Here is an 18,330-nt window from a genome sequence, read left to right as displayed (position 1 = left end):
GACTTTATATGTACAGCCTTCCTACAAATGTACACAGAGTACTTTTCTAGGAAGAACATTCCTATAACCAATATGATTCAAAAAAAGTGTTCAGGCATATGCTTAAGTCTACTAAATTGAAATCTTTAAGAATATATTTAAGCCTGCGTTGTATTCATTGGATTTAGGCATGTGCTCTGGTGCTTATGAGTCAGGACCAGTTGTCTAAGTCTTGTTGTCTTCTTCATAGGAGATTGCAAACACTGAAATGCAAAAAAAGAAACTGCAAGGAGATACATACTTGTGCTCAAATGACAGATTCTTATCGAACCACTAACGAGGCCACTGGCTTTTGGGATTGGTTTTGGTTTGTTTTCATTCTGTTCTACTTCTCAACTCTTTTCCTCTCAAGAAAGCACAGCTGGAGAGCATTAACTGAAAACAAATGATGCTGCAGAATATCTGCTTGTTCATTGCTGCTTTTTCAGCTTAATTCTGCTAAATGATGCCTGATCAAAGTTTTAAACTGTACTTAACTGCATTTAACACTTAAAAGCCAAAGGTATCTGTAAAGCAATCCCCCCTGCCCAGCACAAGACATGCAGAGGAGGAGGAGGGAGGTTTACCCCTGAGTCCTTCCCTCTATTCAAGCTTTCTTGCCTTCCTTTCTCCCTTTAACGTATTTAATTTCAAGCACCAAATTTCTGTGGGATGTGAGTCAGCTCAGATACAGGGGGTGTTTGTTATTTTTGTATTTTTACTTCCCCACCCTGTCTGCTGAAAGCAAGGTGCTGATGTGTACAACATAAAGGTTTATTTGTCCTAGTAGACAACTGCTGGAGACGGCGGCTGTTTATCAGCCTTGACTGATAACAAAAAATCTCACCATCTGCCACCCGTTAGGCTTTTGAAGAAGTGAGTGTGATAGCTTCCAGCTGTACAGGAACAAGCTGTGTGGGGGGGGGGGGGTGATGTCGGAGGGGCTGAAGGAGAGTGTGCGTGTACTCTGCCTGCAGTGACAGCATCAGCTGCTACAGGGGAGCTTGGGGCTTCGTAGCATGCGACTTTTGCAAAGCCAACATAAGTTTGGTAGTAGTCTGCCAGAGCCTGGGGCTCTTGGATAGATAAACATGAGAGTTAGAGAAAAATGACAGTGCTCTTTCAAAAAACTGTGGTGTTCCCTTTCAAATTGCAGAATTCTTGAGAGTGGTGATTCTTCTAGATTGCCTGAGCTGTAATTAGAATGTGATGTTCTAAGGTGCTTCGTTTGTACGGTTTGCTGGGTTAGGCTCAGAGCTTAAAGACATCTGTGGGAAAAACAGATATGTGATTTCTTTTATCCTGTTATCCTTTGACTGAATTTTCATTGCTGTTAGGAGATTTATTAGCATTTTTTATGACTGGTCATGGCTTGTGTGCTTTAATATATTATTTGCAATTTCCTTTCTCTAGATTGTGCCATTTAAGGAACACAACTCAATTTTTCCATCAGTTGCATCAGGGAAGCCATAAATATGTCACAGGGGGTGTATTTATGTACCGTATTATGTGGGGGAAAGAATTTGGCCTGTACTGCGTAAAATTAAAGCAATAATTAAGCTTTGGCAGAAAGGTTGGAAGGAAAATTCCTGGCTTAAATATATTTGTATGTTTATTATACGTGGTAATTAAATGGTAGTTACAAATTTCTGTATACCCTAAATCACCCTAATGGAAACACTTAGACCACATTCCCCTTAGCGGGTATTTTAATATCTGGAAGAAGGGGGAAAATTCAAGAAAAAGGATTAAAAAAAGCATGCTGCAGTCTGGAGCATGGCGGGCACTCGGGTGCCCTGATGAGGCACAGAGGATTGTCCATTGGAACAGGTAGGTGTCAGGTAGCAGAGTGGTGACAAGCTGTGGAGAGAGCTTTCCCTTCCCACCTCGTTTATGGGATGCCCACCAGAACAGGGACAGTCTAAGAATGTCATCTCATGTCGGTATTGGATCCCCTTTCCATGACAAAGGGTTAATCTTTTGGGGACATCATCCCTCTAAAGACGATGATGATCGTTGATCATGGGAAAGTATGACATTAAAATTGGGCCGTGAAAAGAAGTGCAGGGCGGGAACCTGAGTGATGCTGATTTACTGGTGGCAAAGAGGAGTGGGCAGGAAGGGGCACCAGGCAATAGCCACCAAGTATGCAACATGTATCGAAAACCTAATGCCCAATTAGGATATGAATGGAGGCATCCTGCATTTTCCTAGTTTCCAAGACTCCTGTCTGTGCACCAGGTGTGTGTTATTTTTGCAAGAGGTTACTTTCTTCCCATTCTTCAGGTGGTGCTGCTTCACCTTGTCCCCCTGCCAGATGATGGGCATTCTGGGGTGAGAATGGTTATGCCACCATTGCCTCATTAATGAGCTGGCTCTTCCCTCGTGGCACTGTTGTCAGCACAGCAAAAGTTAGGACTGGGGAGAGGTCATCCACTTATTTAATGATGTGTGAGTGCATCTCTTTCTCGTAACACTATTTTTTCTTTTTCTTTTAAGTCTGACTTTAAAGCTGCCTTACAGCAGTTGAAAACAGTAACATGAATCACTGAATGTAAGTGCTTTTTAATAAGTAAAAGGCAAAAAATATCAAAATATAAGATAATCTGGTGTCTTAGACCTATAAAATAATTTTTTAAAAAGTCTTAATTTTTGGTGACAATTATTCTCATGAAAACTTCCTTTGTTTTTCAACCAACTTTAATTTTGCTTTGATTGTGTTGGGTTTTTTTTCCCCAGACAACTCTGATTTTATAAAATGAGATAAAAATATGTTCTTCATAGATTAATGGAAGCCATGAACATTATGTGCTGTTACAGCTTTAGAAATTTCTTTAAAAAAATAACTATTGTCATCTGGCAAATGTGTGCTAAAAGCTGCTCTTTTGTATAAGCCTTATGTAACATTGCAGTTAATACCATTTAGTGTTATTGGATGCTAAATGACTTTAGTATCTCAACTATAAAAGGCTGTTTACAAAGATGAGGCAGTCTTGTTGGAGTGCCAGATTGTTAAATTACTACAGGTTGCCAAAACTAAACGAACTTTTCAGCTGGTAATGATGTTGTCGTGGTTTAACCCCAGCCAGCAACTAAACACCACGCAGCCGCTCACTCACTCCCCCCCACCCAGTGGGATGGGGGAGAAAATCGGGAGAAGAAGCAAAACCCGTGGGTTGAGATAAGAACGGTTTAATAGAACAGAAAAGAAGAAACTAATAATGATAATGATAACACTAATAAAATGACAACAGCAATAATGAAAGGATTGGAATGTACAAATGATACGCAGTGCAATTGCTCACCACCCGCCGACCGACACCCAGCCAGTCCCCCGAGCGGCGAATCCCTGCCCCCCACTTCCCCGTTTCTGTACTGGATGGGACGTCACATGGTATGGAATACACCGTTGGCCAGTTTGGGTCAGGTGCCCTGGCTGTGTCCTGTGCCAACTTCTTGTGCCCCTCCAGCTTTCTCACTGGCTGGGCATGAGAAGCTGAAAAATCCTTGACATTAGTCTAAACACTACTGAGCAACAACTGAAAACATCAGTGTTATCAACATTCTTCGCTCTGAACTCAAAACATAGCACTGTACCAGCTACTAGGAAGACAGTTAACTCTATCCCAGCTGAAACCAGGACAGTATCCACCCCTTATTCTATACCATTGACGTCATGCACAGTTCCCATACCTTTAGTTACATCCTGATCAATCATCACTTTTCCATCCCTTTAAGACATATGAGCAATGATATATATATATATGTATACACACAGAGAGATATCATTCCTTTAGTTCATGGGTCATGTTCATAAAATGTTCATTGAGTTCATTTAGTTTCCGACTCTGGGCTCCATCTGTCATACCAGTCTTTCTGGGCAGGAGGGATGGTGCAAAGTCCTCTCAGTCGGTAGAGCAGAATTGGGCTTCAGTGCAGTGTGACAAGCAGGTGACATTTGGCGCAGCAGGAGGATGGTGTGCACCGTTGGATTGTTGCATGCTGGAGTCAGTTCTGGTTCCATCACTACTGCGCTTTGCTCAGTTTTATCACAGTTCTTTTCTTGCTTGATCTAAGTGATTCTTACTATAGTACTATGGATATAGCACATAATTATAGTAAGGATAATATACAGTAGCAGGGTTATATAGCAACTAATATACAGTTTAATTCTGGCTGTTCTCACCTAAAATTAAATCCCCTTGAGGCACACATCGGACTTCCCCATCTTTTCGCATCACCCACCAAGTGCACCCAGGCCCTTGAGCAAAAGCAATCCCACGAATGGGTTTACCTTTGCCTGAGGCAGGAGTAACCCAGACTGTCTTCCCTAACATATTTTTTATGTGCACTACAGGGACTTTATCCCCTTCTACAGTATGTAAAAATTCCGACTGGGCAGGGCCACCCCGATTGGCAGATCCTCTGGTGTTGACTAACCAGGTGGCTTTTGCTAAATGTGTATCCCAATGTTTGAAAGTTCCACCCCCCATTGCTCTCAATGTAGTCTTTAACAGTCCATTGTATCGCTCAATTTTCCCAGAGGCTGGTGCATGATAGGGGATATGATACACCCACTCAATGCCATGCTCTTTGGCCCAGGTGTCTATGAGGTTGTTTCGGAAATGAGTCCCGTTGTCTGACTCAATTCGTTCTGGGGTGCCATGTCGCCACAAGACTTGCTTTTCTAGGCCCAGGATAGTGTTCCGGGCGGTGGCATGGGGCACAGAATATGTTTCCAGCCATCCAGTGGTTGCTTCCACCATCGTGAGCACATAGCGCTTGCCTTGGCGAGTTTGTGGGAGTGTGATATAGTCAATCTGCCAGGCTTCTCCATATTTATATTTCAGCCATCGCCCTCCATACCACAGGGGCTTTAACCGCTTGGCTTGCTTAATTGCAGCACATGTTTCACATTCATGGATAACCTGTGCAATAGTGTCCATGGTCAAGTCCACCCCTCGGTCACGAGCCCATCTATATGTTGCATCTCTTCCCTGATGGCCTGAAGCATCATGGGCCCACCGAGCCATAAATAGCTCACCCTTATGTTGCCAGTCCAGGTCCACCTGAGCCACTTCAATCTTGGCAGCCTGATCCACCTGTTGGTTGTTTTGATGTTCTTCAGTGGCCCGACTCTTGGGTATGTGAGCATCTACGTGACGTACTTTTACAACCAGATTCTCTAGCCGGGATGCAATATCTTGCCACAGTGCGGCAGCCCAGATGGGTTTACCTCTGCGCTGCCAGTTGCTCTGCTTCCATTGCTGTAGCCAGCCCCACAGGGCATTTGCCACCATCCATGAGTCAGTATAGAGATAGAGCACTGGCCACTTTTCTCTTTCAGCAATATCTAATGCTAGCTGGATGGCTTTCACCTCTGCAAACTGACTCGATTCACCTTCTCCTTCAGCAGTTTCTGCAACTTGTCGTGTAGGACTCCATACGGCAGCTTTCCACCTCCGATGCTTTCCCACGATGCGACAGGATCCGTCAGTGAACAGGGCATATTGCCTCTCATTTTCTGGCAGTTTATTATACAGCGGGGCCTCTTCAGCACGTGCCACCTCCTCCTCTGGCGACATTCCAAAATCTTTGCCTTCTGGCCAGTCCGTGATCACTTCCAAAATTCCTGGGCGACTGGGGTTTCCTATGCGAGCCCGTTGTGTGATCAGTGCAATCCACTTACTCCACGTGGCATCAGTCGCGTGATGTGTAGAGGAGACCCTCCCTTTGAACATCCAGCCCAGCACTGGCAGTCGGGGTGCTAAGAGGAGCTGTGTTTCAGTACCAACCACTTCTGAGGCAGCTTGAACTCCTTCATATGCTGCCAATATCTCCTTTTCAGTTGGAGTATAGCGAGCCTCGGATCCTCTGTATCCCCGACTCCAAAACCCCAGGGGTCGGCCTCGGGTCTCCCCAGGTGCTTTCTGCCAGAGGCTCCAGGTAGGGCCATTCTCCCCAGCTGCAGTATAGAGCACATTTTTAACATCTTGTCCTGTCCGGACTGGTCCAAGGGCTACTGCGTGAACAATCTCCCGTTTAATTTGTTCAAAGGCTTGTTGTTGCTCAGGGCCCCATTGAAAATCATTCTTCTTTCGGGTCACTTGATAGAGAGGGCTTACAATCAGACTGTAATTTGGAATATGCATTCTCCAAAACCCCACGACACCTAAGAAGGCCTGTGTTTCCTTTTTATTAGTTGGTGGAGACATAGCTGCTATTTTGTTAATCACATCCATTGGGATCTGACGACGCCCATCTTGCCATTTTATTCCTAAAAACTGGATCTCCCGTGCAGGTCCCTTGACCTTACCTTCTTTTATGGCAAAACCGGCTTTCAGAAGGATTTGGATTATTTTCTTCCCTTTCTCAAAGACTTCTTCTGCCGTGTTGCCCCATACGATGATGTCATCAATGTATTGCAGGTGTTCCGGAGCTTCACCTTTTTCCAGTGCAGTCTGGATTAGTCCATGGCAAATGGTGGGGCTGTGTTTCCACCCCTGGGGCAGTCGATTCCAAGTGTACTGGACACCCCTCCAAGTAAAGGCAAATTGTGGACGACACTCTGCTGCCAGAGGGATTGAGAAAAACGCATTAGCAATGTCAATTGTAGCATACCACTTGGCTGCCTTTGACTCTAGTTCGTATTGAAGTTCTAGCATATCTGGAACGGCAGCACTCAGCGGTGGCGTAACTTCATTCAGGCCGCGATAGTCAACTGTTAGTCTCCACTCCCCATTAGACTTTCGCACGGGCCATATGGGACTATTAAAAGGTGAGCGAGTTTTGCTGATCACTCCTTGGCTCTCCAGTTGGCGAATCAACTTGTGGATGGGAATCAGAGAGTCTCGGTTGGTGCGATATTGCCGCCGGTGCACCGTCGTGGTAGCAATTGGTACTTGTTGTTCTTCAACCCTCAGCAACCCCACAATCGAAGGGTCTTGAGAGAGACCAGGCAGGGTAGACAGCTGTTCCGTGCCCTCCGTCTCCAAGGCAGCTATACCAAAAGCCCATCGATACCCCTTTGGGTCCTTAAAATACCCTCTCCTGAGATAGTCTATGCCAAGGATGCACGGAGCCTCTGGACCAGTCACAATGGGGTGTTTCTGCCATTCATTCCCAGTTAGGCTTACTTCAGCTTCCAATACAGTTAACTCTTGGGATCCCCCTGTCACACCAGAAATAGAAATGGGTTCTGCCCCTTCATAACTTGATGGCATTAAAGTACACTGTGCGCCGGTGTCTACTAGAGCCTTATACTCCTGTGGGTCTAACGTGCCAGGCCATCGAATCCACACAGTCCAATAGACCCGGTTATCCCTTTCCTCCACCTGGCTGGAGGCAGGGCCCCTCTAATTCTGGTCAGAGTATCCAGTATTCACTTCTCGTAAAATTGGCTCAGAAGTCCCTTCAAGAGGATCAGAAATAAGATCAGCCCTTCTACTCTGTTTGGAAACCGGAGCGGCATTTTTCCTGGTAGAATCCCCTTTTGTGGTGTTTTTTCCTTGCAGCTCACGTACCCGTGCATTTAGGACCGAGGTAGGTTTTCCATCCCATTTCCTCATGTCCTCTCCATGATCACATAAGTAAAACCACAGGGCACCTCGCGGTGTGTACCTTCTATATTCTTTCTCTTGGGCAGAGGAGCGCTCACTCCTAATAGCTGAGACATTGGTCCTTACAGGTGGGCAACAGGACATCTCCTCTTTGAATTGCTGGAAATCCTCGGACAGCTTCTCCACAGCCGAAATGCAGGCTTGCAGGGAGGAGGAGAGATTCTCTTCGTATTGACGGAGTTGGCGAGCCACTTCATCCACTGTCGGTGCCTCTTCGTCTTTCCAGGTCATTATTGCCAGTGAGTTGGCATAGGACGATGGTGCGCTCCGTACAAACTTCCGCCACATGGGTCGTGTGCATTGGACTTCGTCTGGATCTTTGGGTAATTGTGGGTTGTCCGGATCATGATGAATTGTCTCTAGCACAGCTAATTCCCTCAGATATTGGATACCTTTTTCCATGGTTGTCCACTTGCTTGATTGACATATAACATCTTCCTTAAAGGGGTACCTTTCCTTCACACTTGACAGGAGTCGCCTCCAGAGGCTGATGGCTTGTGTCCCTTTTCCAATTGCCTTGTCAATGCCACCTTCCCTGGCAAGCGATCCCAGCTGCTTGGCTTCCCTACCTTCTAATTCCAAGCTATTAGCCCCATTGTCCCAGCATCGGAGGAGCCAGGTGATAATATGCTCACCTATACGGCGGCCAAAATCTTTTCGCATATCCCGCAGCTCACTCAAGGATAGGGACCGGGTTATTACCTCTGGTTCTGCCTCTTCCTCCTGTTCCCGTGATGACCCTGGTTCGCCTTCATCCTTCGCTAAGCGAACTGATTTTTTTGTATATTTCTTTTTCTGTACGGGGGCAACTGATACTGGTGCAGGTTGGTCCACTGGTTCAGTTGCAGTACCGCTCGCCGGGTCTTGGATAACCGCAGTGTCTGTTGCCAAGGTTTGGGTAGCTGCTGTGCTCGTTGCTGGGGCTGGAGGGACCTCAGTGCCCGTTGCCGAGGTTTGGGTAGCTGCCGTGCTCATTGCCGAGGCTGGAGGGGCTGCAGTGCCTGTCGCTGAGGTTTGGATAGCCACAGTGCTCATCGTTTTGTTGTTAGGTCCAGAGACCTTCTCTTCCCCTTGAGGGTACTGAGTGGTGTCGAACAGGGCTCGATAGGCATGGGCCAGGCCCCAGCACGTTGCAGTAATTTGTATCTCTCTGGAGCTGCCGGGGTGACAGCATACCTTTTCCAAATATTTTACTAGTTCTTCTGGATTCTGCACTTGTTCAGGGGTGAATTTCCAAAACACTGGAGGTGCCCACTTTTCTAGGTACTTGCCCATACTACCCCACACACCCTGCCACTCATAATTATCCAGCCTTGGGGCAGATCTCTGGGTGATTTTCTTAAATAGTTGTTTAACCTTAAATGAGAGCTGAACCACATTCAGAAGCATGCTAATTCCTAGCAGTAGGGCTAGGACCGTGCTGGTCCCAACATCCCAAGAGTATTCAAATTTTTCAAAATTCTCAAACACCATTGTAACTGGACTGAAGGAGAAAGGAGAGGGGAAGAAAGGTATCCCACCCATAGACTGGTTTTCCAAGGAGGAAAGGTAAATGGTATAATTATTAATAGTTTCCCACAGATGGCTTCCACAGTATAAAGGTGACAATGCTGGGTGCAAGTACCGGATTAATCCCACAGCCGACGACTTTATCATACCATAAACCAGTGTTATACAATACATCAAAGCGAAAACCTTAATCCACCTCCCACGGATGATAAGCAGCAGAAGAGGGACTACATACAGCAAGCGAGGTGATACATAACAGAACTTTAAAAACCAGAGCAACAACTCTAAGAACACATAAATCAACATAATGACCAGCAACTATTAGACCGATATAATGAATGCTTATAACAAATTTGTTTTAACAAGCTCTGGTCAGGTTTGTCGTTATCTCAACCCTTCGTGCCCCACGTTGGGCGCCAAAAAGGACTGTCGTGGTTTAACCCCAGCCAGCAACTAAACACCACGCAGCCGCTCACTCACTCCCCCCCACCCAGTGGGATGGGGGAGAAAATCGGGAGAAGAAGCAAAACCCGTGGGTTGAGATAAGAACGGTTTAATAGAACAGAAAAGAAGAAACTAATAATGATAATGATAACACTAATAAAATGACAACAGCAATAATGAAAGGATTGGAATGTACAAATGATACGCAGTGCAATTGCTCACCACCCGCCGACCGACACCCAGCCAGTCCCCCGAGCGGCGAATCCCTGCCCCCCCACTTCCCCGTTTCTGTACTGGATGGGACGTCACATGGTATGGAATACACCGTTGGCCAGTTTGGGTCAGGTGCCCTGGCTGTGTCCTGTGCCAACTTCTTGTGCCCCTCCAGCTTTCTCACTGGCTGGGCATGAGAAGCTGAAAAATCCTTGACATTAGTCTAAACACTACTGAGCAACAACTGAAAACATCAGTGTTATCAACATTCTTCGCTCTGAACTCAAAACATAGCACTGTACCAGCTACTAGGAAGACAGTTAACTCTATCCCAGCTGAAACCAGGACAGATGTGCAAATTGCTATCGCAGATGCATATTTATTGGAGAAATGCTCACAAGCACATAGTTGTTTCTAGTTACAAATGTTTCTTCGCCTTTGTCCTTAAACCATCAGTGACACCATTAGAGCAAGTATATCTGGATATATAACCACAACTATTTTGTGTTATTAATAGCTAAATAGCTACTAAATAGCTATTTTTATTTCATTAATTTGATTAATTTATTGAATAGCTATTTAAGCTATTTTTAAGCTATTAGCTATTATGTTAAATAGCTATTTAAGCTATTTTGTACACCACTTGATGAAATGCAGCTCTGCGTGAGAAGAGTGGCTGTTGTTGTGCCTTACCCCCAGCTCCCAGGTATTCAGGTGTTGGCGTGCATGTAACTGTAGCATAGGGAAAGGAAGGTTTGTGACGGAGTACCCTGTACTGTGACCTGTGGTGGGCCTGTTGCAGATACAGACCTTTTTTTCCACTCCTCAGAAGTGTTTCTTAGCTTTTTTTTTTTTAAGGGCCCTTCTTGTAACCTAGTGGTACAAAATTGGGAGACATGGGAATTAAACTCTGACACATAAATTAAGCAGTATTATTTTTTGACTGTGTTTTTTTTCTCTTGAAAAATAGTTTTCTATACTGTGACAGTTATGAGGAGCTACCTTTGGGTGAAGTGGTAAACTTTAAATGAGAAGATGATTCTTTAAAGCACATTCAGGAAGGTGATGGGAGTTGGCCTGAGGCTCAGTGCGTGTGTCACCCAACAAACTGTAGCTGCACTTTTTCTCTCCGAGTTCTGCTGGAGCCTGAGAGGAAGTACTGGGTTTCCTGTGCAAAGCTTGCTCCCTTGCCCTGGAGTGTCTTGCTTTGAATTTCTTAGCCTGGGTGGGAATTTAATACAAAGAGCCATTCTTGTGAATCATGTTTTCTTTACAATTTTGCATTCCAGCTCAGTAATTCATTCCTCCTTTTTCTAATGGCAAAAACATTACTGGATTTCACAAAACTTCAGCAAAATGGCTGGTTCATGTTCTTCTGGGGGGCTTGAATTCTCCAGTTCCATTCTGTTGTGGGTTATTCTGAAAAGTACACCACTTATAATGCATATTAGGTATACTAAGTGATAAAATGTTCTGACAATCAGTTAGTATCTCTGAATTTAAAAGTTTTTCAAGGGTAAATATTTAATGTTGTGAAAGAAAGACTTTTTCAGCAGCCAAACTTACAGCTAACCGTGTGGCTTCAGAATATTCTTCTTCCCATCTCCTGCATTATTAGAATATTCTCTTCTTGGCATTATTTGTCTGATCTCAAATGAAAATAGCATTTTGGAAGTAGTGTTTTGAACATTTGAATGTGCTGTTGAGTGTTTTGGATATATCAAGTGTGTGTGTTTTAGGCAGGATGCATAGCAATATATACTCAGGGTTGTTGAACTTTTCCTTTCCAAAAGGACCAAGTTACTTATTTCTGACTGAATTTCCCTGAAAACCTGAAGCACTTTCGGTGTTCACATGTGTGTGAAAGAGTCGGTTGAGCTGTTACAGCAGATGATGAGCAACATCTTTGCAGCGGTCCATTTCCTTGCCGGCATGCTGTGCTGTGCTAGTAACATCATCCCAATTCCCTCTCCCCAAGCTCCAGCGCAGGAAATGCCTCACCGCTGCTGAATGATCGGAGCTGCAGTGGGGGCACGGCAGAGCCTGGGCTTGGCACCTGGTGTGAATGCCAGGTACTGGCACCTGGTGAATGTTAAAGCATCTCTGAAATTACCACTTGCTTATGTCTAGACTGCAGGGCAGCGGCACTCTGGTGTGCCTTTGTTCTGCCAGTTCCCAAGGCAGGGGACCTGCTGGGGCACATGGTGGTGGCACCTGTCTAGCCCAGGGCGGGTGCGCTGGAGGAGGGTGCATGCCTGCGTCTGTCTTCTCGGCTTCGGGGCAGGGTGCTGCTGAGGGATGCATCCAGATGCCAGAGTTGAGAAGCACTCCCAGCTGCTGTAGAGCACCGGATCAAAGGTCTGCACCATCTTGATACAAGCTTTCTTCTGCCTCTTCCACACATTAATACAAATGCATCCCCCGGAACTCGCCCGGTTTTCAGAACCTAGCTTGTGCTTCTTAAAACCCAAACTTTTTTCCAAATTATCCCCCTTTGTAAAACATGTAGTAAAAACGTGAGATGTGATGAATGGGAGAGTGCTTGTATTAAGGTACCAAAAGTTTAATAATAGTTCTGTTGAGTTAGGCTGTCTGAAAATTGTTGGTGTTTAATTTTAAAGAGTATTACATTTATCCCATAAACTATTTTGAAGCCTAAAGTGGTTTCTTTTCTGAATTTAGGTTTTGATCATTTAGGACTATTCACAGCTGCAAAAAGGTTTTACTTCAAATGCTATTATTACAATTTTTTCTGAAGTTCTTACAGCCAGCACCCCAGAAAATGTAAGTGTTATTTAGTAATGTAGGACAAACCTGTTCTCTAATGTTGTTGTAGGTTTGAACTGCTGTTGGATAGAAAGGAGAATAAAAAGACTATAGTTAAATTTTCAAGTTGCAAAACCACATTCAGTATGTGTAATTTAGCAGCTGTTGCAAACACTTGGGGGCATTTTCTTTAGCATTTGAAAATTCCTTGTAGAAGTGAGACGGGAGACATTCATTTAGCATTTCAAGCTTGAAAAATATTTTAACCTTTTCTTAAGTTGTGTTTTGAAGTTTAGGATTAACTTTGTGCCTGGCTGCACAGATGGCTACATTTTACATATTCCTTCATCTAGGAAAAAAAAAAAGACCACATCATCAGTTAATGACTTTAAATAATCACTTTAAACACTCTCAGTCTTTATTTTACATATTCTTCATGGGACCTGAGAGATTCTGGGAAGATACTCAGAAAATTGTTTATGGTGTAAGACTTGCAAGATGTGTTGTATTCCATGTCCTGGAACTTATAAGCTATTTTTGTTCCTACTTATTAATCTTAGTTTATGAATTTTACAGCTTCATCCCTTAAGATTTTAACATTCATAATTCTGGTATGTAAAAATAAAACCTAAGACTATCAATGTATAGAAAATGTTACTTTATTACTGGAATGTGAGGACTCTGTTTTTTTTAATCTTCTAATAGCAAAATTATAGATGAAGGGGATTTTTAAGGAGAAGTAGACTCCATATCCAAGTCACTGAAGTGGTTGTAAAGAGTTAAATAAGCTTTTTAGTCTTTCAGTGTACAACAGAATGCTTTATAAGCTTTTTCCCTAGTCACTTTTGGGAAACACCATAGTGAACTGTGGACTATACAAATCAAATGTGATGCTGGGATAACTGATGGAAAATCCATTAAGTCAGTGGTGTGTCACCAGAGCAGACAATTATAGCATATAAAACTAATCCTTAAATAGGATGTTTTGGGCTTTGTAATGATTTTTTTCAAGTAGGTTTTAAAATATCAGCTAAAGTTTTGGTAGATTAACATAGTCTCTGCAAATCTACATGACACATAAAAAAACTCTTGATAAAACCACTGAGTGCTGTACAGTGTGTTGAGCACTTGTAAGTAATCTGTCAAGTTTTTAAAAGGTTATCACTATAATACAGGCACATGACACTTTTTTTTTTTCCTCTCCATTTGAAAGTATAGTAAGGTTTTAAAGGCTACTGCTGTTTCATCACGTAAAGAGGAGGGGTTTCCTGTAGTCTTTTAAGCTCTTACCCTTTTAAACCAACATGTGCAACCAAATCCATCTGGTTAAAGTTATTCTTGAAGATAGCTGTAACTGGTTAAAGACTTTACGGCTTTGTTCCAGTTCCTGCTGCAAAAAGCTTTCCATTGCAAACTCTGCAATCACAGAGGTCATTCATGTTACTATTGGATGGAAATTCTACGATGTTCCTGCAATTCTGTGTGAGTCTTGCAGGCCAGGATGGGATATAGGTGTGGGATGGTTTGAGATGCTGCAGATCACTGTGTTTGGGTCTTCAATCTTAAGTGCTATCAGCCAGGCATTTCTGACAGATATTTAATTAATTTCTGTTAAATTAAACTAACAGCATCTACAAATGTTGTTTGTATATTTTGGGAGTGTTTGTGTATATACATTATGAGAACAGACACCCTGCCTTCTAGTCAGCTGAATCCTCTTCCCCTAATTCATTCATGGTGGAAAAGGTTAAATTTCCTCTAGATTTTTGAGGGTGTTTTGTTTAGTTTTTTGCTTCCAATGAACTTCCTAGAAAGAAAGGCTAAATGTGTGTTGCAGGAAAAGCAGTGTTTGCTGAAAACTTTGGTTACCCTTAAGTACCATTTCCAGTTCCTAAGACGCAGAAGGAACTGGTATGTAAAGGTCAGAAGTTAGAAGTCACTAGTGTAGTTCACGTTAACACAACATGACAAATGTTGTGTTATAAACAGAGTAGAAGCTCTTTGTCTTGTTAGAAATCTGGAAATGTAATAACTTCTTATGCTGCAACTTGGTAAGCCTGAAGAGTGGTTTTGGATTAGTATTTTAAGCCTTACAGATAAGGAAGCTCAGTCTGAAACTTTGCAGTCACTTCTTAGGGGTGGAATGCATAGAATTCTGTCTTTGCTTCTATTGAGTATCTTAATTGCCTCATGGTTGTCAGGTTTTTCACAATACCATTACTATCTTTATGACCGCTTAATACAATACAGAATCTATGTTCATAAATAAAACATTGCCTGTAAATGGAGATGCTGAAAAATTAACTCTTTATTTCCTTTCTTCTATTTTTTTCAGCGGAACCCCTGCCTTTAATGGACTTGTGCCGAAGATCAATTCGTTTTGCCCTTGGCAGAGACCGCCTGCATGACATAGAAATTCTACCTTTGCCTCTGTCTCTGAAAAATTATTTACAGTACCAATAAGACGTCTAGAACCCTCTGGCCTCACATTGGACTACATCAATGCAAATGGCAGAAAATTGTTTACAGCAAAATGTAAATCTTTGCGATGGACACTTAAGTGTTATTTAATTTTTAATATATATTTTTTTCTGAACCAGTGAAAGCAGATCACTGCAGGGGACTACTAAAGAATGTGAAAACATTGATTTGATCGAGATTTGTCTATTATCTGTTGCCTGTTGTGTTTACAGTCCCGAAGGCCATTATTCTCATCTCTCATATGTTGGTTTATCTTTGTTGCCTCTGGTAAATGCCAATAGAAGATCTGACCTGCAAGATCCACTGTCATACAGGACAGAGCATTCTTCAATAACTTGATTTTTTTTTTTCTTTCTTTCTCTTAAACCTTACCCCAATAGATAAAGGTGAATTAGCAAAGGAAAAATCTTGACAGTAACTTTCGAAAAATATTTAAACCTTGCCTTTGGTATCCAGAGTTGTTGAAAGCTTTGAGTGTTCAGCACTCAACATAATCAGGCCTATAATATCTAAAAGTTCTAACACTTTAAAAAGCAGATTATTGTCTAGAAGAGGAGTATGTGATTTAAAAACAGGAGAGGAAGAAAACTGGTATGTGTGTCAGATAATTTTTGGACATGGTAACAGAAAGATGCAGTCCATTGTTTTCAAAACCAAATCTAGTCCCTCCAAAGTTCTGCAGTTTATAACAAAGCATTCATTATCCCAAGAATTTAGGATACTCCTATTTTAGAAAGCTTGTCACTTTTTTATTTGAACAAATTTATAATTTTTATGTGGTATGAACTCTAAGTACTTGGTTCTCTTTTTAATGTATGTGTGGTTATAATGTTTATTTATCTGTTTAGAGTCTGTGGAGTTGTCATTTAACTGTTTCCCATTTTGGGGTGACCGATTTTGGTTTTTTCCCCATCTCTACCTGAAATGTATTAATTTTTCAGGCTCATCCCATTTTTTAAGATGCTGCTTTCTATTTGCATTTCTTACATGTTTCACGTTATCTGCCTGATCAGTTATCTAGTTTTTAAACTGGAAGTTGTTGTTATGGCAGGATGTCAAATGTTTAGACTGAGCTGCCTTCAGCATATTTTAATGTGAATTTACTGATGAATGAGGAGAAAATTTCTAATAAAGTCTACTGTCCAAAATAAAACTCATGTCTCCTTTAATGAAATGGTAAATAACATAGCACTACATACAGAGTTGAAGTTCAGTTCTTCCTGCAGCTTTGCATATGTTTCTGTTCAGCACTTCTTTGGAATTGCTGCTTTGGGCTCATGTGCGAGAGACATCGCAGGCAATGTCATGTCCTGTTCCTGATTTATCCCACTCTGAATATAGCTGTACTCTTGCTTTTAACACAGTTCTGGCCAGATTCCTCTAAACAAAACCTGTTTTGTGCGAAGTTGCACTTGGAGACTCTGTGCTTTTGAGGTAGGTTGAAGTTTGACCACTGTGCACTGATGATACAGGCAAAACTACTGAACCACAGATGATTGCCCTTCTCTCAGTCACCTCAAGGAACAGAATTACAGTTTCAGTCAGAAAAGAGAAACATGAGATAAACAAGATACAACAACACGAGCAAGAGTGGAAGCAACAAGGGCAAGGTAACACAGGAGTGTCAAAAATTAAGTAACAAGTATTTGCATCTCTGGGCTTAACTATGTAAGTTGATGCTTGTTTCAGCACCCACTTAATTTTGGACTTGCTTTCACTTAAGGCAAGAGGTACATACTATATTCCTTACCTTAGTCTTGCAGAAGGGAAGAAATTACAGCTGTGATCTGTATTTCTTACTTTTCCCTCTTTGTTTCATTTAAACCTTTTGTCTCAGTAGGTACATAGGAAGGAGGATATATAGTGTAATAACTCACTCAAAAGGAAAAATACAGCTGTGTCAAGTGATCTTTCATAAGCAAGGTAAGCAGCTGTTCAGGAATGGCACAGTAATCTTGGTAGACCTTATTTCTCCACCACTGAAGTCCATTTTAGGTAAGCACTTCCTAAAATTAGTGTTTTACTGTGGTAACTAGACTTCATGTTCCTTTGAATAACTGCAGTGACACAACTGTTAAGTGTTATCTTCTCTGTTCTTTCACTTGACCCAGGCTGACAGCTTTTTAATGTGACGGTAAAGTGGGAAGTGATATAGTGAGACAAATTGATGGTGCCTCTGTATGTTAATTAACCTAATTATTTTACAGTTGGATTGGAATTTCAGTTGGTGCCCCTTCTATGGTGATTCCTCTAAACCAAATGTCCTTATTTTAACTTTCAAACATTTTTTTCTTTCCAACACTTAGCTGTCTTCCAGGAGTGCTAGTTTTACAGGAATGGTAGTTTTATTCTTTTACTGTTCCCTAATTGTGTGTTGTGATGCTGTGGATGGTAGATACACCCCTTCATGGGGGATTAGGGCCCTGTTTTGGGGGGGTGTAAGTCTTTACCACACAGTTTTCTTGGTTCACAGAAGCCTTGTAAGGAGGATGTGCCGTGGAGAATATTAACAATACTTCAGTGTTTCTGCTAACCATCCCTTTGCAAATAGATTATCTTCCATGAGGGCTTATAGGGAAACCAGAGTGCCCATCTGTATTGTTAAGAATGAGTCAAGCATTGAAGCTAAGCAAGCAGTCAGAGTACCTACTCACAAAATGTACCAAAAAAAGTCTCCTCTCTTGCTGGACTCCAGGCCGGGTGGTATGTTCCTCACGTTGATTCTCAAAGCTTGCTTTATCGGCATGCAAGCATTGTTTACTGTCTGCTTCAGGAGTGAATTGAGCAATAATATATAAGGTGGCGATGCACTGGCTTTTGCCCAAAACAGAGGTCGAACGCTGTTATGACCATTCCTCAACCAATGCAGTTTAAACTTCTCAGTCTCTATCCTCGAAGCATCAATGCAGCACGATACCTACCCAGAAGCCCACTCTCAGGCATATCTAACAGAGAGGATGATTGCTTATTACAAAGGGTACTACTTCGAGATTTGCAGTAGGATCTCTCTTGCATCTGTATTTTTAATTTCCAGCCACTTTTGGCTTTCATCAAACAAACATAGACAATAGATGTGATGGTTTTCAGCTTTTGTGTCCCTGTGTCTGAGCAAAAGGAGTATAGCTTTTCTAGACATGATCTGGAAGTGTTCCCATGGCAGGTAAACTAAGGCTAATAAAAACTCTTTAAAGCAAGACATGAGTCTTTATTGTAGTATTTAAATGAAAAGGGCGCATGGCTGGGAGCTGAAACCAAATTGCAACTTTGGTGATGGGTGTAT

At 42.5% G+C, this 18,330-nt stretch overlaps 1 protein-coding gene across 1 annotated transcript in view; it reads left to right on the top strand.

Annotated features, from left to right (window-relative positions):
• SPSB4 (splA/ryanodine receptor domain and SOCS box containing 4) overlaps window positions 1–16,191 on the top strand; it is a 93,556-nt gene extending 77,365 nt beyond the window's left edge. The window contains exon 3 of the mRNA XM_052804754.1: window positions 14,905–16,191. Coding sequence (XP_052660714.1) covers window positions 14,905–15,032 — 128 coding nt within the window. The 3' untranslated portion in view covers window positions 15,033–16,191. The remainder of the gene's footprint in view (window positions 1–14,904) is intronic.
• The last annotated feature ends 2,139 nt before the right edge of the window (window positions 16,192–18,330 follow it).

Source organism: Harpia harpyja, chromosome 12 (assembly GCF_026419915.1).
Source record: "Harpia harpyja isolate bHarHar1 chromosome 12, bHarHar1 primary haplotype, whole genome shotgun sequence".
NCBI classification, from domain to species: domain Eukaryota; kingdom Metazoa; phylum Chordata; class Aves; order Accipitriformes; family Accipitridae; genus Harpia; species Harpia harpyja.
The sequence above is the reverse complement of the archived record's forward strand: the minus strand, read 5'-3'. Positions and strand labels throughout refer to the sequence as shown.